The sequence below is a fragment of the Anser cygnoides genome, chromosome 1 (assembly GCF_040182565.1).
Source record: "Anser cygnoides isolate HZ-2024a breed goose chromosome 1, Taihu_goose_T2T_genome, whole genome shotgun sequence".
NCBI lineage: Eukaryota > Metazoa > Chordata > Aves > Anseriformes > Anatidae > Anser > Anser cygnoides.
The window spans coordinates 116,274,274-116,300,740 of NC_089873.1; the positions used below are offsets into that span (position 1 = coordinate 116,274,274).

Below are 26,467 nucleotides of genomic sequence, written 5' to 3' on the forward strand. Positions count from 1 at the left end.
TTATGTTTGAAATTATACTTGTGACACCAACAGCGGTAAGATTTTGTTGGAACCATTGACTCATTGCTCTTGCATGGGAACAAAGGCTAGATTGTAACAAAGGCCCTAAGGCCCAGATCTTCAAAGGTATTTTGTTCCTCAACTACCCACAGCCATTAGCTTCTTAATTAAAAGGTAAAAAGGCATACTAATGGGAGCTAAGCCTGTGGAAAGTGCTTTTATTCTACATTTGCAATTTTTTAGTTGGGCAAATTAGCTGATATGTATGAACGACCAGTCACGCGGTCTAGGGCTATGCTTGTTAAATCTATTGCTATCAAGGAGCAGACCAAAGCCAATAATTACAGCATGTTCTTTGTAATAAGGTCATGTTCCAGATCCCCTTCTGTTTTCCAGTATTCAAATGCATGTCTTTCTGAAACAAGACCTTCCCATTTGAAATCAGCATCCCTGATTTCAGCTGCAACACAGATTTCCTTTTCTGAAAGTTTGTGTAAAGTTGTTCTACCCATCTCTTGAAAAATTCATAAAACGAAAAAGAGAAAGAGGCACTAGTTTCACTTCAGTGTACCAATCTCAAGCACTTGGAAACTTCAGTTTCTGCAGTCACAATCAAAATTCAAATCTATTTTAGCACCAGAGGAATATGGAACACCTTTCAAGGCACAGTCATATTTCTTTTTTTCTGGGGGGGTGGGGGATGATTTGATTTGAATCAAATTTTGACTGAAAAATAGAGCAGCCTAAGAAGTTATCTTCCCCTGTGTTTTCTATTACTGTTTCTTCTGGAGTGATCCTGCAGCTAGCCATACTTCTAATAAAGCCACCCCACTTCCTAGGCACCTCCAGTGGTGGGGTTTGAAGTGAAGCAAGACTGTGCAGCCACATGTCATTGCCACAGACAAAGACTGAGCGTACAATTACTTGTTTTGTTACATATATGGAATATATGGTTCTCCAAGCAGGCCTCATTCACACTTGCAGAGAAGAGCCGTCTTCAGTCTTCTTGCACAGGTGAAACTCCTGGGAAGTCTGTGAGCATTTCTGCTTCAGAAGCCAGCTCAGATGCTCTTCTCTGTGTTAATTCGTTCAGGTAAGTGGGAGTGAGAGGCAGTAAAATTGTAGTCATATGCCAGCAGACAAGATTGAATGCATAGCAGGTGCAGACATGATGAACAAGAAGGTGGTATTTTAATAGTCAATTTTCAGAATATAACGGCTCTGGAAAATAGAATAGCTTAGAACATTTTCTCTATTTAGAAGTGTCACTACTTGGCAGTGCACTTTAGTAAAAGCTGAGCTTTGGGGCACCTTTAAGGTAAAGCATTGCCAGAGGCTAGAAAGGCTGTCAGCGAAGCCTGAAAACTTAAAAAACTCAAAACTAAAACCTGGTGCCATCAGATAGCATAAATGACAGAACACAAATGAAAAAGAATATTAGAGGTATCTTTATTCTAAGAAAATTCAACTTGCTGCTGCATTTAAAGGTTGGACTAGATGATCGTAGAAGTCTTTTCCAGCCTACATGATTCCATAATTCTATGCTTTCCAGAGCAAGAGATATGTCAAACTAAGCTGGCTCATAAACGAACAAGTCAGAACTCAGGTCGCACCTGGGATAGGGTGGATCTGTGCGTCTGTGTGTGTGGATGTCCAAGAGCTGTGAAGTTCAGTAGTGCCACTCTAAGAACAAGGAGAGGCACATTGTGTTTCAACCCCCAGTTTATACCTAGATTGCTTTGGTTGGCTGTGGAAGTTTTCTCCAGGGTATGAAAAGTAAATCCAGGAGGCAGGAACGAGACGTTCAGAGAGAGAGAGAACAGGAGCACAGCTGGTGCATCACATACTGGGACTGCACGCTGCAGTACATGCAAGCTGTCCCCAAAGCAGGGAGCTAGCACGTGGAGGACATTGCCATCCCCCTCAGCATCACTGCTGTGGAAGAAGACTGCTGTATTTGCAAAGAGCAAGCTCGGCACCTGGCTATGAACTGCAATTTAACACAGCGCCCTGAGAAGCGAGGGGCTGCCACCCTCCTCCACGTCTCCCACTAGATAATCTAGGCAGCTCATTCCTCAAAATGCCAGCTCATATCGACTCATGCCCTGAACTGGGACCTCTGGGCTTTCCTGGGTGCAGCTCAGTGTGCTCTGCAGAGTGCCCCTCTTGAAGCCTGGAAACTCCTCAACGCGGGTCAGAAAATAAAAACATTGTATGTTCCCACGCTGAATCTGGTGGGAAGTGCCTTCCCTGGTAGCACACTTCTCTGCGCACAGCGGAGTACAGCCTGAATTGTAACTCTGGGCTTTTCTGCTTGAATCTGACATATTTGTTTCGATGATGGAGAGACCAGCTCTCGGACAGAAATTAAATTTTTATGTCATATCTCACCAGCACACGTTACACATGCAGTTACAAAATGAACACAGACTACCTGCAACCCAGCTGGCTAACTGGCAACCACCGCGGCCAGTGGCTGTACCCAAGGAGGACATGTGGTGGCCTGTGTTTATGACCCACCTCATCATCCTGCTACTCCTTGGTGTGATTTTGTGGGATCGGATGAGCAAATATATGGAGGGGAAAGAAATGGATTCTGTTTGGGCATGATACAAAAGGAGGCTGTGCCATGCTCCTGGCATTTTTTTTTTCCTCCACTGAGGTAAGCAGCAAGAGGATTTCAGATCCAGCTTTATTCTTCTGCAACTAAACGGGCTCCCAGCAGTGTCAGTGGAAGCTGAAAAGATTTTCTCTCAGCTGTCTGTATCACCTACCATGTGTTTGTGAGCTCTTTGGTCAGAAGTAACCCTTTAAGAATTTTTTGTTCGCATTGTGCCTTGTACCCATAAGCTCACAGACCAACAGCACTCTAGTCAGAATACAAGTACTAATGCAATATGCCAATGATTACTTTTCACTGGAAAACGTTGTCACATAATACAAAGCTGCTTCAGGGGCTGAACTTCGTCATTTTTACTTTGTGTCCTGACACCGTACTGACACTCCTGAAGCTGCAGAACAAACTGCTACCCATGCAATGAGCTCTTACCGTGCTTATTGCCCACTTGGTCCACTTGCTACAAGACCTGGGACAATTAATGTCAGTTTTGTAAAATGCCAGATGCCAGTGAAGGTCCTGGTGAAATTAATATAATAAAAGAAGACTGAAGATGGTATTTTAAATAGGGTCTTCCCCCCCCCCCCCCCCCACATTTGCTACAGCCAGTAACCTGGGACAGCCTAAAAAAAAATTTAAAAAAAAAGAAAGAAAAAAAAGGGACCCTGCAGCATTGTGATCTCCAGTTATAAATGGCAGGATTTATCCATGCATTTGGTGAGGCGATTCTTCTCCAAACACTTCATGTTGTGAACCGTTTCTTTTAAAGAATAGGAATAGCTGCAAACACATCACGGGCTCAAGTTAAAGAAGATCAAATGAGAAACTACACAAACTGCAAATGCGCCACTGTGTTTAACAGGGCAAAAGAAAGCTCTCGACCTGGTGCTGGATCGATGCTGCAGAGATTGACGTAGTTCTGCTTCCCTGCAAGACTGGGATCCCAGGTAACCTCACTGAAAATCAAGACGGTGACAGCCCTGACGGCTGCCTGAGGTTAGGAATCGACTCTGTGACTGAGAAGAGCTACGGTGGCTTTTACCTTGCTGGGAAATAGTAAGTTTATCCAGAGTATGGATAAAGCACCATTTAGCATTTAATTCCTGCCCAGAAGTCAGGGCGGCAAGTTTCTGGGTTGGTACAAGATGACATTTATCAGTTCAAGCAAATGGATGTAGAAAGGCTTCCGTGTTCTCCGTCCTCCACATGAAGGCTAAACTGCACCCCTGAGCCTCTGCAGGTAGCGTGGTGAGAGGCAAGGGCGGCTTCCAGAAAGGCCTCATCACATTTCTTCTGCTGCCTTCACCAAGGCTGGCCCTGGACATGGGTCGTGTAAAAAACCCTGGGCGTGCAAAGGTTGGCAATCCTGGGCTCTCCAAAATGCTGCTTTAACTTTTTTTTTCATCGATTTGAGAGAAATTTGAGGGAGTTGAGTGCATTCCCAGAGCAAATTGAATCTATATTTCTTCACAGATACATGAGTCAGAGCATCTGAGATGTGTATTGCCAAATATAGTAATTGTGCTCCATCAAAAGATGGATACAGGAGTGGAACCGCATAATTTCCAAAGTTTTAATTATTTTTTTCTGAGAAAATTATTGAAAGCACTCTTTTCCATCTTCTTTGGCAAGCAGCCCAATGAAGTAACAGTGAAGGTTTTGAGAGCCATGGCAGCGGGGCTCGCACCATGGCTGACCCAGCTCAGCTGTAAGAGAGGACAAAGCCGGGTGACAAGAGCAGGGCCCTGAAACTTTCCCCACTTCGCCTCTGACAGCACTTCACGTTTTCAGAGCGCTCCGCCACACGGGCTGGGGAGCTCACCCCTCGCCTCCCCCTGCGCCTGGCAGGCACAAAGCCAGCAGCCCCAGCTTCGAGACCCGTTTTGAGGACGGCGAGCAAACCGCCCCAGCCCCAGCCCCAGCCCCAGCCCCAGTCCCCCCTCTCCACCCGCCGCCATTTTGTCCCGGCCTCCCCGCCGCCACCAGGGGGCGCCGCGGCCCCTCGAAATGGCGGCCGGGGGGGCGACGGCGGTGAGGGGGGCGCAGGGGGGCTCGGCGCGGGGCGCGGCGCTCATTGGCTGGGGCCGGGCGGGCCGGGCGCGCGGCGCCGCTTCTTAAAGGGCGACGCGGGGCGGCGGGCGCGCGGCGCGGTGCGGGGCGGGTGCTGCCGGCGGGGCGCGGGCGAGATGAGCGAGGTGGGTGAGCGGCCGGCGGGGGGCCGGGTGTGGGGCACGTCTGCCTGGGGGGGGCTGAAATTCACAGCGTCTTTTAAAGCTTCTTCTAATGAACCTCCACAGGTGTCCGTGCGCCTTCAAGGCACGAACCGGTGCAATGCTTCATGCTGTGAAGGAGCATGTGCACCGCCGGGCGATAACTTAACAAAAAAAACCATACTTTAAAGATGTATTTATGGCTTTGCACAGGGACAGGGTGTGTAATGAGTTGTGTGGGCTCACGGAGGAAAAATGCCCTGCTTGTAGTTGATGCAAACTTTGTAAATATTGTCCTGGGGAGGGTTATAATTAAGGGGAAAAAGTGCAAACAGTGCCAAGCATGAAAGGATCGCTGTGTGCTTGTAAATAAATAAGCTGAGAAATATATATATATTTTTTCTGTGGAAGCATTCTTGGGACAAACTAGTATTTTTTTCTTAAAAGTGTGTTCAGGCAGGATGGCTAGTGACAGTCAGTGGATCAAGTGCCTGGTGGAGGCAGCTAGCAGAATCCCAAATTCTCTAGTGCACCTTTTTGGGGGATCAGGAGAGAGATCTACAATTACACCTTATCCAGCACCCTATTCCTAGGGGCTAGCTGCGGTCATAGAAGACCTGCTGCTGCTTTAACAAATGGATGTTCCTTTCTTAGCAACCTGCAAAAAGCAATGCCAAGTAAGTTCAGGCTGTAGTTACTGTGCAGATGTTACACTTGGTGTATTTTTAGGTAAGCGACTTGAAGAGTAAACCTGAGGCAGATGGAGAGCAGTGTAGCAGCATGGTCTCTGGCTAAGAGATTTGTGAGGAGCAGCTTACCTTTTGGTTTGCAGGTCAGGCTAAATGCCGAACACGGAGGAAATCCTCACTGTGCTTTTCTGGTGCTCGCAGAGATCAGACAGTCCAGGTGTAATGCAGCATGCTGTCCGTGACCTCTCCTTGCTCCTGCCTGCATTTGAGTCAGCTGGATAGAGTTCATGCAGTAGGCTTTTAATGTAACTATACTTCTGCCACTCACATTGGCTACTGCTTCAAGATAGCATTTTGGGGGAAAGAAATTCTGAAGAGGAATGGTAGGGTGATGCTGCTGTGCTTACTGCAACTGTGCAAGGCACTGTTAGGTTATAGTCCTGTGCCCGGCTGTATTTGCTCAGTAATTACCCCTTGATAGTTTGAATTATAAGGCTCGCTTTGTGTGCGGTAAGTCCCAATAAACATCAAGATCAGTACTAATACCAGCACAGGGGTTCTCTATTCGTAATGTGTTTCCCAGTGCCTAACAGAATAGCATTCCCAGCACACCTCCAGAGCCAGAAATGATGTCTCTCTGGTGCAGCACTAAGCCCTATACAGATGACACTTAAGAGTGCAGTCAGTGTCTTCGGTCCTATCGTCACTGTCATTCAACAGATAACATTAGAGTGTTTATTGCCCACAGCTCCAGTGAAGAAAAGCTTCCTTGCTGTTACCTGCCTGCCAGCTGTTACTCAAAAGACCATTCTGTTTCCGACGGGCAGGGGAAAGCAACTGGACCCGTCCAAACCACTTCAGTGTGAAAGACTGCTTAAATACAGAGGCAAAAAAAGATCAGCAGAAAGCAAGCTCCTTAGACATCTGTTTGCTGTATTTTGATGGGGGTTTTGGTGGATTTTGCTTGTGATGCTGTAACTGAAAAATATTTTGATTTTTCTCTGTTCTAATCTGCCAGAAAATCTGAGGACAGTGATTAAAAAGGGCTCCTGTAGAGCCATGGAAAGATTACTTGAAAGTGGTGCTGAGATGGTGAGAAGGTTCTTGCTTATGTTAATAATTGTTAGGATTTGAGTGGAACTTAAAATGCGGTTGTAGAAGCCTCTGAAGGGAGCTTTCAGGTCCCTTGGAAGTTACTTGCTGAGACTTTGCATGGATTCTTATTTTACTGCCTCCAGCTAAACTAACTTATTTCCTGTTTGTTTACGGTGATTACCAGTCTCCTGATGGAGAAAGCTGAAGAGAAAGCAGCTGTTAATCTGACTATAGTACTTTATTTTTTAGCAGCTAACACCTTTCAGAACAGATAAAGAATTTTCTTCTGCAGAAAAAAAAAAACAAAACAAAACACTTTCACTTCATCTGCAGTTTGTCTGAATGTTTAAGATTCTCTGACTGCTGGGCTAAGCTCTTGCACTGTAAATAGTTACAGGGAAGCTGAGGTATAAGGGCTTACCTAGTAGTATTGTGCAAGTGTCCAAACAAATTTAGTACTAGATGCATCTTGGTTTGAGCTGGGGACGGTTCACTTAGCTGCATGGGAGCTTCTCAAACTTCATTAAGTATTGAAATGCATTTTTAGGTGTTGAAGTAACTTGGAAAATCTGTCCTCAAATAACTGAGGAGCCTTTTTTCTAGGTCTGTAGGTGTTTTCCTTCATCTTTAATGAGCCTAGAGAGAACGGCAATGCTGTAAAATGTCAGCTACTGTCAGTGAGCATCTAGGAGACAGGTGCAGCACTTCCATTGAAGATCTCTGGTCACCTAGGGTGAACTGGGGGAAGTGATCTTGGGTACTGGGTTCATAGAAGAATGCCAAATAACTACTCACAACCACCAGTGAGCCTCTGTACTCAACAGTGGCATAAGCTTGATTCACCTCAATGAATCCTGTCATCTTGTCAGAGACTTAACTGATGCTCTGGGTATGATGCCTGGTCATGGTGAGAGTGCCTCTCACAAGAAGTATTTTTACAACTTCACACAAACACTTTTACAACATTCATTGCCACACCTGCCCCCTGTGTTGAATGACTCTGGCTTTTGGAGTCAGATCTGGACTTGGGAAGGAGCACATGCAAGTGATAGGGTATTGACAACCCTGGATGCTGTTCCCGTGGTTCAGGGATGAAGCACATGTGTAATGAGACTGCCTTGTTGGATGAATTTGTTTCCTTTTGTTATTAGTGTTTCCTAACAATTGAAGAGTTAGAGTGGTATTTTTGGGGCAGGGGTGGAGTTCAGCTTCAATGTGTAATCTGTGTGCCTAGCTTCAGGAGACCCATTCAGGAAAAATACCTAATCAACACGTGCCCCAGGCTCCTGTGGCTTAGGGGAAGAACATGCCTTGGAAAAGCCTTACACAACCTGACTGACGTGCTCTACTGATTGCCAGGGTGCTGATGTACCCACCTAAGGCAGGGTTTGAAACAGCAACTCTGTATGCCTGGGGAGCAGTCTAGCTAGCAGAGAGCAGCAAGAATATTCCATCTCGTCTTCTGCAGCAGATGCCAAGCAATGGGGCACGTATAATTCACTGGGCACATGTAATTCATAAGTCACCAGAAGAGAGCTATTGGGGTCTCACTCTGTAGAGTGCTTAGGTCTCTTAGCTGGGGACTTGACCTGTGCGTAAATGCTTTTTTTGTCACACTTTGAATACAGACAACCCCAGCTTGTGCATCTCCCTTGGTGTGCAGCAAGCTTCATGTTGTCTTACATTCCTTCTGGGCTCTTCAATTCTGCACCACCTGCTGTGTTGTGCCCACCTCCTAAAGGATTACAAAGGGGTTGTGTGTGGTTGTGTGACGTGCGATGGGGATGTGCAGGGTATTTCTGGCTCATCAGCTGTCAGTTCAGATCTCATGGGATGTGCCTAATGGCTCACATCTGCAGCCCGAAGCACTTACTTGGTGTGTTCTGGTGCTCAGATCACCTTCAGGTAGGTACCCAGGCAGTCTAATTGGCAAAGATGGAGGCATCACTGGAAACGTGGTGTGCCATTACACAGGGGTCAAAGACTTCTCAGAAATCTGAGCTTCACCCACCTTTGGGGTGGGAGGAGACACTTGCCACCAAGGCAGTCTCTCTGTCTGTCTTCAAAACTGGTGGTGTGGGCATGCCCCCAGCTTGGCAAAGCAACATAAGGTGTCTGCTTCCTTCCAGGTTGAGGGAGAACCTGGAGGATGTTTCCATCCCTCCAGACAAGTACTCTCGCCAAGAGGCTGTTACAGAAGGAGAGGAATGTGGCCAAGAATGAAATGCTAGGCAGACGTGGAGGTTTCTGCCTGGAACTGTAGCTGGATCAGGTGGTTAAGTGGGAAAACTGTGTCGCCTTCATGGATTGCTCTCCTGAATGTGGCTTAATATATTCCTGAAACAGAGGAAAACTTGTGGGGTCTTGGGTTATGGGACCAGATACGTTTAAACACTGAAGTGAGGATTTTAACACCAATCCTGGATAGCAGTAAATCAAAAAACTGGTGTTTGTAGGGGGGACAAGATGCAATGTTAGTTCAAAGCAGCTATTTTCCTCTGAGGTGCTTGCAGTCCTGGGGGGTGTCCGAGCAAGCCAGACTTCTATGGTATGTGCGGGAAGATGACACCCTTCTGTATGCATTTTTTTTCAGATACTGTGGAGACCCCCAGCTGTTAAACTGCCAGCTTTGCTGAGGGTATAACCACAGCAGTTCTGAAGTACAGCAAGAGCATGGCAGGGTTGAGGAGGAAACTGCAGCTGTTGTAGGATGGGGGTGGGATAAGGAAGGCGCATGAACATCAGTTTTTAATTTTAGCTCAAATCTATTTATTAGCTGGGTGGTAAATTGCAGCTCAGAAGAGGAGGAAGAAGGGAGAACAATAAGTTTTTATCTGTCACTTTGCCCACTCCTTCCATCAGAGTGGATTCAGTGGGATAAGGCATTTTCTAAAATAGCACTTAGAAATGAGGTTGGAAGTTAATCTCCTTAATTTGGTGAAGCTGGCAGATGCACTCTTTAGAAAGAATCATGTTAGTATTCTTGCAATGTGTGTAATGCCAACAGATTAAAACAATGCTCTAATAAAGGACAGTTAGCTTTGGAAGTATGCTTCAGATCATATTTCCTTGTAAGAGTAACTTAAAAACTGCTGCACTTGTAGAATGGGAAAGCTCCATCCAGCACTTCAGCATGAAGATTAATAGAATATTGTTCCAGGCTGCAAAAGCATATTACTTTCTAGTCAGATGTCCCTAAATCTAATATATTGGATAGCTTACAAGAATCATCTTCCAACAGTTTCTGCGCTGGATCAAGCTCACGATGACCCATGTCATATGGTAGTAGGCCACCACTGTTCCTGCTGAAGTTAACTGCTATCAAAGCTTTCTGGATATTTCATTATTGACTTTAATAAAATATTTCATTTCCAGGCCAATGTTTGCTATTGTCTGCCTTGCCTTTTTTTTTTTCTTAGGGATGACTTGGAAGATGTCTCAGTGTTTACAGGTTTTTCTCTATAACTGCACTACAAAAGAACTTGTAATAGAGTGGCTAGACCTAGACACAGGGTATGTAAATCATGAGACACCCACTTCTTGGCTGAAGAGGACTGGGAGAAGGCTGTGTGCATCATAGGAAAGCGATGCCTTCCTTCATCCTGTCAGTTGCAACAGAGCCTTAAAATCGCAGAGCCGTGTAGCACTTAAAAGGATCCTACACCTTGCAGAGAGTAATGATGATGAGTAACAGTCTCGTTTTTCTAAGAAAAGGTGTTCCGTGTTTTTCTCAGTTGTTTGGACACTGGTTTAACAAAAATAGACATGCTAAATAAACAGAAACCAGGTAAAATAACCAACATCCTTCTTCCCTTCTACTTTTAATAGTGACAATTATTCATTATTTCTCTTACGGAAACAGATGCAAGAGAGATCATATAGTCTACTTGTCTCTTGTTAGGAAAATGAATGGCAATCTTCATGGAGTAAGCTCAGAGTAAGCAACTATAGAAGAGCTGCGATTGCAAAACTTGTTTTTAATGACAGGATTTGGGGGGCTCACAATTCATCCCCACTCCAGCCTAGTCTTGGGTCAGTCTCCAGATGGGGAAGCTGTGCAAGTGTCACCTAGGCCAAGTTCAGCTGGTGCTTTCTCATCTGCTCTGTTCATATCCCGTGGCATACAGCCTCATTTATGCGCCAACATGGAACTTGGAGGAAGAAGCACAACTTTAGTCAGAAGTGAAAATTGTCTGCCTACATGCCTTGAAAGCTAGTTAGAGCTGAATTGTCTTTCCTCTTGAAAAGTATTGTTTTACAGACACTGAGCGTTCCTACGTTACCACCTTAGTATGCAGTGCATGAAACGTGACCCTGAGCAGAGGTGTAGCTGATACTGTGAGTACAGCAACAGCAGGCAGAATGATGGTAGGGATCTTTTGTTAAAGCTGAAAGTAAAAAAACAAAGGGTGAGGAAATGCTGTTAAAAGGTGGTGCCCTCCTGACTTCAGAGATTCCCAGATTAGAGACAGCAAACTGGTGAGGAGGGTTGTGCTAGGTCATCAGGTGGGAGAGCTGCAGATTCTCTCTTGTGGGGAGGGTGCTAGCTATGGCAAAGCATGTGCAAGCAATTGTATATTTAGTGTCACAAACAGGGTCTTGGTGTCCAAGTGCCTGGTGGAGAGGAGTGCAAGCTGCTTTGTCACCAGCCTTATTTGCTGCTCTTTGGCTGGCTGGTTTGATTCTAGCGGCACTGTGGAGCCAGCTGCCCGATAGTGCCAGCAGGACCAGGAAAATGCAGTAGCAGAACCAGATAAACAGGAAACAAATGTTCAGGCTATAACGGCCTAAACTCAAAGGCTGTATGCTGCTGTGCACTTGAGCAGGGGAAGGTTATGTGTAGGATCACCACGCAACACGGCTGTCCTAAAAATGGAGAAGAGCAAAGATCTGCAGGGATCCTGGCTAGTTGTATGCTGATGTAGATGCATTCGTAGCGATTTTAGGTGCCTTCTGTCATCACCAGAAAAGGTGCAGTTCAGAAATGCCCAAGTAAACGCTGACCAGACCTATCCATGGAAATAGGACAACTCTCAGTGCAGTGTTGTGCTTAAGTTTGTTAATCTTGCCAACAGTTAGTAGGCTCTTCCCAAGTGAATTGGTGAGACAGCTGAAATGCTCCTGTTAAGTCAGCATATCTAGCAGGAACTGGTAGGTTTGTGTATGAGAAGCAGCGTTTGATAGAAAGTGCTTTAGTTTTGTAGGGGATGGAAGAGTAGTTTGAGGGAAAATAGGGACTTGTACAGCTTCAAAACCCCTGGAGAGAGCACTGGAAAGCAGACAGTACCTGCTGCTAGTGCTTGGGGATGCTTTTCATCTGCATCTACCCCCTGAGACATCCAAATTAAGTTTTCCAAGACAGCAGATATCATGACCGTTAATCTGCTTTGACGGTGCTTTGTTCTCTACAAATCTAACACTAGAGGGATTACCAAGCGCTGAGATTGTAGTTGGTGGCATTCTGACTACAGAAGATAAATTTCAAGGAAAAGAGTATCGAGATCATGGTAACTCCCAAATTGGTGCAAGTGTATTTTGGGTATAAAGTAGATGACAGAAAGCTGAATAGATCTGAAGGCATCTCTTGATTCTTCGAGGATTTTTGTGAGATTGGACTTTTTCCTAATAACACGCAAGATATGAAGGAAGACCAGTGATTTGTGAGGATCTTTTTATAGTTACGGTAATACTTTCCCACAAAAAGTTTGCCATTAGTGGATTAGTGTTTCCAAGCCAGAGGTATTCAGCTGATTCATGTCTGACCAGACCTACTACCCACATCCTGCTTTACATGCACATCTCTACAAAGAAGTGGTGTGTGTTTCAGCAAAGCCCCCAGTAGGCTCTAGGGTGAAGTTGTGCTGAAGAGAGGAAAGAGTGCCCTCTTCTACTAGAGGGTGGGGGAGCTGGGGTTTGGATGTGCAAGGTAGGCTTATCTTTAGAAGCGACTCACCACTAAATCAGACAAGGTGAGAGTAGACGTCAGGAGGTAGCTGCAATGCTATCTTGTGTGGGAGAGAGGCTGGCCTGAGATAAGCCAAAATGTGTAACACCTAGCTAAATATGAAAACGTGACAGTGCTCAAGTCCAAGTTTCGGGTGGAGCAGTAGCGGACAGGTACAGAGACAGAAAAATAATTCTTATAAAGATCACAAGCATGCCTTTCATCTGATTTCTCATGCTTTTTATCCTCTAGTTCTAATGGTATAAGTAATGAGATTACTGCTGTCTCTACCTTCCCGCTGCAGAAAATATGCTTCTCTTTTAAATCCCAATGATTAAACTATTTTTAGTTTAAGACACTGAATATTCTGCATACTGAATTTTTAAGCAGAATTTCAACACTAGTTGAAATACCCTGTACAATGTCTTTTATTGGAGCTTGAGATACTGTGTGATGTTCAGGAAAGAAATCTGAGCAACACTGAAAGCCAATTCCTTGAATTCCTAACATGTATTAGTGAAATGTGAGGTGAAGGGAGATAGAAGATGGAAACTGCTACAAATTAGGCTAGGCAGACAGCTTTCTGGAAATGGTGGAAAAATAAAACACGAAGCTTCATAGCTACTTCATACATATCACTACTCCACTCAGATCTGACAGATAACTCAGCAACAGAAAAGAGAGCAAGCACATTGTTGGCTTGGCACACTTTTGAAACACATGTGCCAGCACACGTGTGCTGCAGTTTAAGCAGGTCAGCCAAATGCCTAAGGCAGGCCAACTTCATGCCAATTTTAATTGTCCAGTCAGACGTGGCTAGCTATCACTTCAGCTCATTTCCCAAGCTATGGGACAGCGCTGGCATCCAAGCCAAGCCAAAGGAAGCTCTCACGTAAGGTTGCAGGAGTGTTTGCAGTGATTTCTGAGTGCTGCCTTGTATTCCTGGCTTTGGCTAAAAGCTTGGTGTGCTTGGTGGACATCCTGGAGCTCGGCTTGTGACACAGACCTGCAAATGCAAAAGAATAGTTAGCTAAGGATCTAGCATTAATGGTGTGAATTGCAATACATATATATATATATCTTGCAAATCTGAATCCTAACTGTCTTTTGTGGTCATGTCATGTAAGACTTAAATTAATAGATGTTTTTGTCAGACTGCAGTGTGTCAGACAGCACAAAGCTGGATCTAAATGAGTGTTGTAATCTGCTTTCTGCGTGAAACTTCTCTAAGGAATGTATTTTCTATCTAGTCACAGGATGGGTCTGTTAGGATATTAACAAAATGAATGCATGGCTTTATTTCCTGGAGGAGCACTTTGAAGTCCTCTTTTTAATGTCTTTGCATGATGGGTTGTCATGTCTATGTGTTAGTAAGGTGAATATGTCTAGTTGGGTAACATTGTTCTTCCACTTCATATGCAAGGCACAAAGTGCAGAAGGGACCTTAGTACATAATGGGAGACTGATGATGGAGTGACAGATAACTATTTGGAGTGCAGAAAATGCAAATTTTCGTTGAACTTGCATTGGAAGTCACAGTACTGTAGAGGGGGAGTGTTTGAAACAATGCGGTGGGGAAGCTTTTGGTGAATCTGTTTGGCCAGATTTGAAAAGGTGGATTTGAGCCAGCAATGTGCACTTGCAGCCCAGAAAGCCAACTGTATACTGGGCTGCATCAAAAGCAGCGTGGCCAGCAGGGCCAAAGAGCAGTGGCCAGCCCCTCTGCTCTGCTCTTCTGAGACCCCACCTGGAGCAGGTGGGTACATTTGGGGCCCCAGCACAAGAAGGACATGGACCTGTTGGAGCAAGTCCATAGGAGGGCCATGAGGATGCTCAGAGGGCTGGAGCACCTCTCCTATGAAGCCACGCTGAGGGAGCTGGGGTTGTTCAGCCTGGAGAAGAGGAGGCTCCAAGGAGACCTTAGAGCGGCCTTCCAGTACCTAAAGGGGGCCTGCAGGAAAGCTGGGGAGGGACTCTTTGTCGGGGAGTGCAGTGATAAGACAAGGGGTAATGGCTTTAAACTAGAAGAGGGTAGGTTTGCATTAGATATTAGGAAGAAATTCTTCACTCAGAGAGAGGGAGGTGAGGCACTGGCACAGGTTGCCCAGAGAAGCTGTGGATGCCCCATCCCTGGAGGTGCTCAAGGCCAGGCTGGATGGGGCTTTGGGCAGCCTGCTCTGGTGGGAGGTGTCCCTGCCCATGGCAGGAGGGCTGGAACTAGACAATCTTTAAGGTCCCTTCCTGCCCAAATCATCCTGTGGTTGTGTGATTTCCCCTGGACTCATTCCAAGGGTAGGGCACTACAGGAACTGGAGAACGTTTAGTCCTAGAGCGGATGAACTTGGTGAGTCTGTGCTAGGTCCAGGGAGCTTGGGAACTACCTACAGCTACACTGAAAATTGCTTTCTTAATTTCTCTGCTGCTATTAATAATGAAGCTGATAGTAGCATCAATTTCACTGAGCAGATGCAGGGTCATGGGAACTTCTGATATGTGGAAATCCCGATTTTCCAGCCAGCTCTTGGACAGAGCTGGTGATCTAGCTTTTTTTCTGCTTTCTGTGGATGAACACGTATGATTGCTGTCCCTGACGCTTGGCAATCAAAGTGACCTTGTGCATCACCCTGTTCATTCTCCTTCTTAGTGTGGTGGGTTTATTTCTAATCGCTTGGCTGCTGTTTAGACCCGCGGTGCCAAGGCAGCTTTGTTCTGAGCTGTGTCACACTCGGGACAAAGCAGCTCCCCCAAAGTCTCAGCGGGCTGGTTTCAATACGGGTTTCAACAATGCGGGACAAATCCTCCATCGAGCGCGGCCCAATTTCAAGGCTGCTTCAGCTGCCAATTCAGGGCTCCCCGTGCAGGGATCCCCTGGTGGCACGGGGCCAAAGATAACAGGTCTGCGTCATCTCTCTGTGCAGCTGGCCCCTGGGCAGGGTGCGCTGCCAAGGCTGCTGCGTGCTCTCCGTCCGTGTCCAGTGATTCCCCCGCTGCTGGAACAGCCTGGCAAGGAGCTGCTGTCGTAGCTGCAAATGGCTCTGGGGATGCTTGTGGTAGCTGCCTGTGACCACGCAGGCTGCCCAGGGGGGTAAAGTGATGCATAAACGTCCGTGCTGCTTCCTCTTGCTGTCGTCTTGAAAAATCAGAAGGCTTTGCCTTATGGCGGGGGCAGAAAGTTGCTTTGTATGGCAACTGGAAACTGCCGTAATTAATACCTTTTCAAAACCCAGCTGGCCAGTTCTAGCAGGCTGTAATAACATCTGTAATAAGACTGTAGTAACATCTGTTTACCTCTGAAATATATAGGAAAAAGGAAAGAGAACAAATTTGGTTTGAACTGTACAGCTGGAAATGAAAAAAGCCAACAGCAAAAAGACCAGAACTTCTGCAGACTGGGAAGACGCACACGCAGTCTGTTTTAATAATGTTAAAGTCGATATGATCAGATATGAAGCAATTTGTCAGCGCAGACTTTTGCCATTAATAACCAAGCTGTCCCTTGAAGACAGCCTCTAACTCAATTACAGCTGGGCTTGTATCTCAGTGAATTAAATTACCCTGAATTTCAGAAGGGTTTGGAAGAATGAAATATAAAGTAAATACTTGTTAAAAAAAAAAAAAAAAAAAAAACAACACATCCATAATCAGTTATATCATGCCTGAGCAAGGAGCCTGACCCCTTAATTGGTTTAGGGCACTCTTCCTATCCAGGGATGCTAATATTAAAGGGTACCCAGGATCCCTTCTGAATCCAAACACTTGATCCCCGAGGTTCTGAATTGCTCCTAATCAAGTGCCACAGTCAGCTGCCATTATCTGTCTGCTCTGCCTGCACAGACGGCTGAGGCTTACAGCTGAGGCATGCTATTTGAACACGACTAGACTGCCTCTGTCTGTGAGCTGTTTTGGTTCTGCCTGGCTGCATGGACGCAGCCCTTCAGGTACTTGTGTTGCTCTATGTTTTGTTCCACTGCCAGGTGGAGATTTCTAGGAGGTGATGCAACATCACAGGGAGATGCAGATCCGTGTTGAGCTGACCAGTGATTGAATTTTGAGGGATCTATGCAGCAAACAAAATATTTCACATCAGGAACATTAAAATAATTTAAAATTTAAAAATTTTAATGACTCCAAACCATTTTTTGATTAGAACACCATGGCTTCCAAATCCTTTTTATCAATAATTTTTGATTCATCTACAGTCCAGCTCTTTAGGAGGAACCCAGCTCAGAATAAAAGTAACTGCCCAAATCCTTGTGGGATGTAAAGAGTTGCTTTCCCAGCAGTGCTGGAACAGATCTCCCAGAGGGGGGTTTGGATTCTCTGCCCTTGGAGGCTTGCAGGACTTGGCTTGGCATAGAACTGCAGTGTTCCCCTTGGGGTGTTTGTGGGGCCAGGGACTAAGAGAGGTACCTTCCAGCCCTGCTTACAAGACTGAAATTCTGCTGTCTTCCAGCTGTACTCCCTCATTTTTGAGCTAGGGCTATTACATCTTTGTTCCCCTGTGGCCAGCAGCCTAAGATTATAGTGGTTCCCACTGTGCTTTAAAGAAACAGAGAAAAAAAGGTTTCTCAAACGTTTCAAAGCAAGGTATGGTTTAGTACTCAGAAGGAAGCACTGACCTGCTCAGATTTTCGGTTCCCAGAGCCAAATTGTGGTGCTTTCTCCCCACGTTGCAGGCTGTTGCCTGTTCTGTTGGACTGAAACAGCTGTGGGTGGGAGATGTCAATTACATTACTGAAGTGATCGAAAGAGACAATTAAGCTCTATATTTATTTATTTATTTCAGCTGGACCATTTCGATGATTGTTTTCAGCACAGCTCTGCAGAAATCTTACTTTTCACTGCAATAATCGTAGTGCTGCTATTTTCTATATGACCTTGCAAACAATTGTGTCCAGACAAATGAGGCCTTGGGGATGGAGAGGTGTGGCTGGATTGGGCCAGACGGGGAAGTGGGAGTTCTCAAGGCTGGTTTCCTGCCACAAACAGCCCTTTTATAGGACTGCGGTACCAAATCTGATGCTACCAGTAGATAAGAAATAATAGGAGGAAAAAAGAAATAAAAGGAGAGACCACCTTAAAAACCTCAGTCATTTTTCATTTATACCACTCAGCTTAATCAATCTATTTTTATATAATTGAAATACTCCTCTTGGGTCACCTTGATGTTTCCTCTTTATCAATTTGCAGGGTAATTAGGATATGGGCTGTATCAGCCTTGTCCAAATGAGAGCTGAGGTAATTTTTTGGCAATTGGTGTTTGAAGGCTTATTCCACAGTTAATTTTATTCTGTTTACCCGTTGCTTAACAAAACCTAACATGAAGTTTAGAGATTTCGCAGTACTGCAGTGAGGTTCCAGCTCTTACTAAAGCAAGTAATGCTGCTGAAGTAAAGACAAGTACTTGTCCACGTGTGAGTTACCCCTGTAAATAAGCCTTGCAGGATCAAGCCCTGTGTTTCCTGCAGAACAGATGAGGGATTACTTCTCATGGCTGGCATGGTAATTAACAGGATTTGGAAAATACATTCTTGCAGCTGCTTTCAAAATTAACTTCAAAGATTCCATTAATCCCTTCCTCCAAAAAAAAAAAAAGTGATTACAATGTCTTTGGAGAAATATCTGCTGAATAATGTTTTAATTCAAGATATGCTAATAACCTAAATATTAAGCAAGCTACCGTTTTTGCTAATGATGTTGATTACGTTTGGTGTTGGTGTAAATACTCTGTTTAGAACATTATATTGAATTTGAATACAAAATCAGCAGGTTCTCACTGTGTTGATTTATAAATTGCAGCGCAGCGTTGGTGAAAGTGGGGCACAGGGAAAGTTCCCCTCCGTGCTATTAGGATCTATAAATACAGCACTGTAAGTGGGTTCCTGCATCCCAGGCAGTGATGCTCTGCCCGCCTTCTCTAGCTGCCTCCCTCTTTGCCCTGGAAGCGTGCTGGGTGCTCCTGCTCTGCTGTCCACGTACGCTTAGAAGTGCCTTTTCTGAGGGCTTTTCTCAAGCCAAAAAAACATCTCTCCGGCCCGAATTTTCGGTTCCCATTGCTTTTCTGTGCCTGGCTGTCAGTCCAGTGGTTCAAGAGGGGGGCCAGGACCTCCACCAGCATGCCTCCCTGTGCTGTCCCACGGGAGCTCTGGGTTCACCCGACATAGGCAGTGCTTAAACAACCTGCATGGCCTCCTTCCTGGGGAAATGCGGCACCCCGTGCCTCTCTAGTTATCCACAGCTGTGTTATTAATTTCTGAGGAGTACCTTCTTTGCTAGGATGTCAGTGTGCATGTGTGTGCATGTGTGTGCCCCCGTCAGTGACTCCAGAAGTTACAGAAAATCATTACTGCTCAAATGTTAATTTTTAGCTGCTGCAGCTTGAATCACGTCACTTCATCTCAGCCCACTTGTGGGGTTTTAATTTATAAAAAAAGCTATAGGAGATCCTTAATAAAATTGAGGACAATCAAGAGCTAGTCAAGTACAACACTGCTTGACCCATGAAGACAATTACAGAAATAGTCAGGGTGCCAGGGATCATTTAATTTTGACAGCCGGTATTGAAAGATGGATTCTGGCACTGCTGCTCTGGCAATATTACACTGCCCTGGCAACACACGAGCCAGAAAGCAGCCCGTAGAGAATTCCCATTGTGTAAAGGGACACGTGGAGAAAGTGCCAAGTGGGTTTCTACTCTTGCACAAAGAGCTGAGATCCTAGGGTGAGAGCAGCCAGGAAAAAGTGGTATTCTCCAGAAAGTCACTTCTACCAGAAACTGTTGGTCATAAAAAGGAGTGGACTGCTCTGTACTGAAGCCTGTGTTGATAAATGCTTTTCCTTTCTGTCAAGTGCACAAAAGATGATCTGTGATTTCTTGCAAAGATGTGTAAGAAGTCATCAGACTCACCCCTCATTCAGACAAAATATTGGCTGGATGTTCTGTGCTTGGTGCTGTTACCTTAAATGTGGGCTTTGAAGGACGCTTTCATCTCATAAATATTCAGTACAAGGTCTGCAGTGGGGAAAAAAAAGTGGGAGAAACTTCTTAGGGTCTCAAATAGACAAGTGAGGAGAGTTTACTTCTAGTGCAGTTTTCATAATGATATTCAAGCTTCTCTGGGATTCTTCAATTCTGCTTGTAAGTGTTTTTCGGTGACTGGCTGTTACGGATGTGAATGAACCTGTATTGCCACAGCGGTTTGTTTGGGATTTACCACCTGGCTATACCACAGACTAGTTTTGGAGACCTACAGTTGGAGAGAATGAGTGTGACAGTAGAGGTTGTGCATGGCTCTCCAGTAATACACCTCGTATTGCTCACCCAGTTGCTCAGCTTTATGCTCTTTTATATATAACACCTCCCCTCTCCTTAAAAAAAAAAAAAAAAAAAATGTGTCGCTGCAATTTGGGCCCCATTATTAAGAGGCGAGGTATTCTCTGGGAACTTTGGTAAACAGAAATCTTTCTGTCACAGAACCATCTTTTTTCCTATTCTCAACTTTTTAACTTAAGCATAGTAGTATCCTTTGTCCTTATTAGCAATGATTTACTGAGATATGGTTAAGAGTGGCAAAGAGTGATGTTTTTCACACCTAAATGTGCAAATGCTGAGTGCTATAGTTTCAAGCCAATATATGATCCTAAAAAGGTTGTTGAACACAACAAACCAGAAATGTCCAGTAAATAACAATGTAACCTAATTAGTTATATGAATTCCAAATACTGCAGAGTGTATCTCTACATGTTCCAGGTCGTAGCTGCTTGATTCTTGCCCATACTTAAATTCCGGGTCTTCATCTAGTTTCTGACATACAGTAGTTCTTTGCAAGAGCTTGAAAGAACTTTGTTTTCCTTCGTTCCCGGATGAAGTCCACACCAATTGTAATAATTCAAGGTACTGTACAGGAAATATTTAGTTCTGAAAAACAGCAGGTATCAATTGCTGTTACCTCATTCTGCTGAAGACTAGGAAAATTACAAGCTGTACTTACATGGAAAACATGGAAAGTCCTTAAGCAGGTACTTAACATGACATTTTTATTTTTAGAAAGGTTACAAACTTTATAAATTTTCTATAGTGTGTTTTTCAATACTTTTTTTCATTCTGATGCTAAAGCAGCTGAACTCATTGATTAAAGCAGAAGGCTATGAGAAAAGACACTGACGAAATAGTTAGGATACAATTTATACTTTTTACAGAGGATTCTGTACAGAGAACAGATGGTAGTGGTGGTAGTACGGATTAAATTCTTCCTTGCTGGCTGACCCCTGACAGACGTTTTTGTGCTGTATTGTACTAACATGTACTTCCTTCTGTCACACACCTAATGACTTTTGTGTTAGAGATGGACATGGTAGCAAAATGAGGCTTAAAAGCTTAGGATATCCACAGATTTCACTGCTGTCCCTTTAGTCAATGAGAACAGAACATCCTAATAACATATTTCATATGTCAGTGAAATTAATTATTTTTATCCTGAGTCAAGGCTACACCGGCCATTTCTGATATTAACTTTACAAAACCTTTCCACTGTTTTTAGTCTTTTAATTTTACCCTTGTGTGCTCTTTTTACTTCGATGCAGAAATAAAATACGTCTAAAAATCTGCAGCCACCGCTTTGCTGGGATACAGCATGCTATACCTTATCATCCCTGCACTCTGACGAAAAAGTAGAATAATGTTATTACTGTAAAGCCCCATTTGTCAGGGCTTTCTGGCAGTTTCACCTCCCTGATCTTGGGCTTTCTGAAGCTCATCAAAAAACAAACAGTCCTTCTCCCCCAGGAAACTTAGTAATCAACACCTGGATTCAATCCTTAATGCTGAGGTGCTATAGCCTAACTGAAAAGGTCAAGAAATTTCAAGACGAGAAGGGAATGTTATAAGATAAAAAGCAAAAATTAGGCTGGGGAGTACAGGATGGGTTAGAAGAATGAATCAAAAACCCTACTGCAGTAATTTAACTTTCTTACTGAAACGTCCTCCTGGCTGAAAACTCCATGTTGACCTTAGTTTGTACACCTAGGGGACTAATTTGTGTAGTTGTTATACAACATTATCTAGCTGTTGTGCATAGCAATGAGAATTTATCAGGAAAGTAACGCTGTTCTTCTCTTGCCGTGGCTTTTGGCATATGGTGGGAGCCCTTCTTCCTTCCTTTTCTGACAAACTGGGAGTGACTTTGATTCTGGAGACATTTTTAACGATGTGCCTTTGATGTTCTGCAAAACCGCTGAGTTAAAAATTAATATAGCCCCAAGCAGTCATAAACTATGTTTCCTCCTACGCAACACAGCAACAAAATTGTTTATCCCGTTTTAGTGGATAATCATGATGTTTTTGCCCTCATGTTCATTTTAGCTCTGATGTTTCTTTTTTCATACCTAATGGACAGTTTCTTCAGTGTTTCTGTCCTAGTGCTTGCCTTAGAGGATCTAGAAAATTTTAGAAGCTTTGAATGAGGGAAGCTGGCTACAAGTTATAGAAAACAGAAGAATTAGACTGCTTTTAGCTTTTAAAATACGGTCTGCAACTTGGAGATTGCCTGTTCAAAAACAAAACCAGAAATACAGAACAAAAACCAAAACAAAACAGAAATAAATATTGTTTTTCTTGTATTTCAGTGTTTTTAATTTGATCTCTCGTGTCTAAGGACAATATCAGTTATACCAGCTTTTGAAGGGTTTTCAGCCATTGCTTCTTGAAAATACCCCCAGCAACTCCTCCTGGTGTTCAGTCCTCCTGTGCTTTGGATGACATTAAAAAGCTAAGCCTTGTTTTGCAGCCTGTGGTGGCATCAAGAAAGGTGATGAAAAGAGCAAGAGGCTCCAGGTGCTAATAATATCAGCATCTTGAAATTGTTTTTTAAAAACAGGTTCACTGAATGTACTGAAATAAAAGGCTAAAGGCTTTACAGGTGGATGACCATGCCGTATATGGCTTTTTCATAACAGTTGCAATGTCTTGTTAACAAGAAACTGATTCTTGCTTTCAAATCCGTTGCACTCTTTGGAAAACAGTACAGTGCTTATAGATAGAAATAAATATGTATGTGGCAGAGAAGGAAAGGCTTTCAGAAGCTCGTTCAACAGACTTTCAGGCATCATTCTCCGTATGTCCAGTGGCCTCCAAACAAAGGGCTGTAGTGTGCTTAGACTGATTTCAAACTTACAAAACAATATTGACCTTATGCATGGAAAAAATCTTTATCGACTGAAGCTGAGATTTCATTTGTTTTCTTTATGAGAACTTTCCCCGCTCCCAGAGGGGAAATCCTGAGACACAAAATGCGTGCATCCGTATTCCAGCACTCCATAACAGCAGACCAACCCTGACAGGTATAGCCTAGGGAGGAAAGAGAAGCCTTCATAACAGCTAAGCAGCACAGCCTGAAACACTCAGGAGGACAGACAACCTGGAAAAAAGCATTTCAAAATAAATTTAAAAAAAGCAATATAGTTACCATTTTTTAGATAGTAAAGATCAGTTATATTATTTTTTAGGAAGTCTTGGTAAATTCGCATGATGAAATCTGGGTTGAGATATGGATTGGAACTGAAATATTGGAATATTAATCAAACTTTAAATAAAAGCATAAATGTTAACGTCTTTAGCAAAATTGTTTTCTGGATCGATTTATTGACTTCTGGCTGTTCTTAATTTATACTTTTATAAAAATAAAATATTTATCCCTTTAGGATCCCATTCTTTGGCATTATTGGCCAAGTTTTCTCTGCTGTCTTAGGCTCTAGGGCTCCAGGAAGAAACAAAAATATATTTCCATTGCACGGGGAGACAGTAGCTGTGATGATGGACTCAGAGTTGTTTTCTGGAGCGATTCTGTCTCATTGCACAGAGTGTGAGATAAAAGGCAAAGGCAGTGGATCAGAGACATGCACTGGAGTCTGCTGCAGAGAGGAAGATGAGAAACCCCACCATGGGCATGTGGATGCACGATAGACCATATGTAGCTCTTTTCAAACCCCTCAGGAGGATAGCAAGAACTTCTTTCTCCTTCTGGCTTTCTTAATAAGAGCTAAGAGTGGACATGAAGGTTTTGTACTTATGCCCTGATTAGCTCCGTATACACAGAATACCCTGAAAATTCAGCCTCTGTGAGAGATGAAGGACAGAAACCAGATCAGTAGAGGAGGTTTTAACCAGCTATTCTAGAGTAAAAACTGAAGGATAAGTATGCCTGTATGATTTTTCGTAGCAGAACTAATATGACTGTCCATATTTTGACACAAACCGTTTGGTTTGCAGTGCAGCTGCGGTTGTTAACTTCCCTGATACATGAAGATGTGCTGCCTCTGAATGCAGCTGGATTTATTCCCTGTGAATTTAATATTCCCGTTTTTTCACATGGGCAGCCCTAGAGGATGGATTCTTTAATCCGTTTCTGTAATACACCGAAGTATGAATAATTTTGCATAAGAAATGCAAATTTTACCATACTAGTTTGCTAAAGTACCTTAATTCTACCTGCGAGATGCTGTCTCTGGGGGATGCAGCATAATTTCCATTGAGTAGCCATTCCTAAGCTAGTAAATTACAGAAGTGTAACCACACCAATACAGTTTTGCCACTGTGAATGCCACTGTTCGGGGCTGCGCTGGTATTTGCCACATGTCACTTAGTAAAGAGACATCACAGTTTGCTTCATGGAAAGTCTTGGGGCTGTTCCTTAGACTTGGTGAACTTAAGTGGGAAGTTCCATCTCTGCTTGTGGACAAAAAGGGAAATGCAAGTCTTCTGACCAAGGTCCGATCAAAAGAAACATGGGAATGGAGGCACAGCAGAGACCTGAGGGAATGTCCTACTGCAGTTCATACCCTTGCATTTGACTACACAAACCCCGTCGTTAACAGGTGCTAATTGAGTACTATTCCATGCATGGTTATACAGCTGTGCCGAGGTGGTACCAAGGATTTCTGTTCTGGCTGGTAGTTTTTCAAAGCAGCATTACATGAGGGTGAGTGACTATCCAAAGTACTGAAGAAAAATCAGGCTGTAACTGCTAGTAATTCCAAGGGGAAAATGCACTTCCAAGTTTGTTCTAACCACTTCTTTTTTTTTTTCCTCCTCTACCAGAGACAAGGAACTGGAGCTACAAATGGAAAAGACAAGACATCTGGTGAGAACGGTAAGGGTAGGCTATATTTCTTGATGGAGAGTATTGAGCCAAAATGAGTCAAAATCTGGTTTTACTATAATGACAGATGTCAGACAGCATCAGCCTTGTTTTTTCTGTTATCTCTTGCATGTGTTTGAAAAACTAGAAGGACTTAATGGGATCTTGTCCTTTGTATATTCAAGTCATGTATTTAAGAAGAGACTTGATTGTGAGCTTGTACTATGGTAAACCAAAGGACTCTGTATAAGAGAGTGCAGATGCAAAGGAGGCTAGAAGAAAACACTGTTTGGTGTGTGAGAAAAGAACACAAGAGATTAGGTTCAATACTATGAGCAGTTGCTCTGTGGATGGGGAAGGTGAGCAGAAGTAAACTAATTATGAGGACTTACATAGTTTTTGTGGTCTCATTCATGCCACCTAATTTTGGGCCCATAACTGAGCTACCAAGGTTAGAAGCCACTTGCACAGGCTCATTTGAGAGTTGATAGAGAGAGGCAATGGATGGAGCTGCTCACAGGGAGGGAACATATGGCAAATAGGCTCCTAACTTCAGCATTCCATGTAGTTGGGTGAATCCAGATGTGTGCTCTGCTGTTATAAGAGGTGTTTTGTTGCTTTTTTTGACCTCTAACAAAGGGGCAGGTAGGGATCAATTTCTGCCCCATAAATGACACAATCAATTCTAATTGGATTTTATTTTTATTTTTTCTAAGAAAGAAGAAAATCAAACAATTTTCAGTAGAAACAATTGTTATTTAGTTGAGAACTAATCTTATTTCCTATAGGAGGCAGAAACACTTTACATACAAATGATCACTTGATTAAAATCCAATTACCATCAGAAACATTTTTCAAAGGAAAACATTTTGATCAGCTTTAATTATAGACTCAGCCGAATATGATGCAACATTAGTTTGTAGACATTCATGAACAGGATGAGGATTGAGCTATATAAATATTCTGTTTGCTTCTGTTTGATCATCCAGTTCTAATCAAGAGAAAATATGTTCTGGTAGTCTGTCTTCTCTAGTGAAAAGCAGGAAAAATGTAAGTCTCTTTTCTGAAGAGCCAAGGGTTTTCTGAGATGAGATTTCTGAGCAGTTGTTTTGGATATGCACTTTGGCCTTTGTGTTGGTCTGAACAGAATCTTTGGGCCCTCTGAGGCAACGCATCCTAAAACATCAGCAGTCTTCTTTATGCTTAGTTTTCCTACTACAGAGAGGTGACTTTCCCATAAGGGTTGTTTGCATAACGCTACCGTAAATGAAATCAGTCAACGATGTTCCCAATATGATAAAATACAAATTAAAGACTGGAAAAAAGAAATAAATATTTTGGCTTGTTATAGTGTCTTGAATTAGTGGGAACAAATGTACCCTGACAACAAAGCCATTTGCATCCTGAAGTTAACAGGAAAGGAAAGCAGCAAAATTATGCCAGCCATTTGGGCAGCATGGAAAGCATGTTTTTCTCTTACTGTTAGAGCACATTATGAACTGAGCTCATTTACTTTGAATTTCTTTACAAATAAAATCGTCCTGTTGTCAAATTTAGCTAAGATTTACTGACCCTGCAGCCTTTTAGAGGCAAGTTCTTTTTTTTTTTTTTTTTTTTTTTATTTTTTCTTAAGGGGAATTTTGACTGAGAAAGAGCTGCATTATTAATTCAGAAATATATGATTCTAGTTAGTTGTAGCATAGTTTTATGTATAGTATAGACAAGCAGATGCACGCTGAATCTTGGACAAATAGATGTCTATTATTTTTTATAATGAA

At 43.5% G+C, this 26,467-nt stretch overlaps 1 protein-coding gene across 1 annotated transcript in view; it reads left to right on the plus strand.

Annotated features, from left to right (window-relative positions):
* Positions 1-4,705: 4,705 nt before the first annotated feature.
* PCP4 (Purkinje cell protein 4) overlaps positions 4,706-26,467 on the plus strand; it is a 54,317-nt gene continuing 32,555 nt past the window's right edge. The window contains exons 1-2 of the mRNA XM_066979029.1: positions 4,706-4,812; positions 24,650-24,701. Coding sequence (XP_066835130.1) covers positions 4,804-4,812; positions 24,650-24,701 — 61 coding nt within the window. The 5' untranslated portion in view covers positions 4,706-4,803. The remainder of the gene's footprint in view (positions 4,813-24,649; positions 24,702-26,467) is intronic.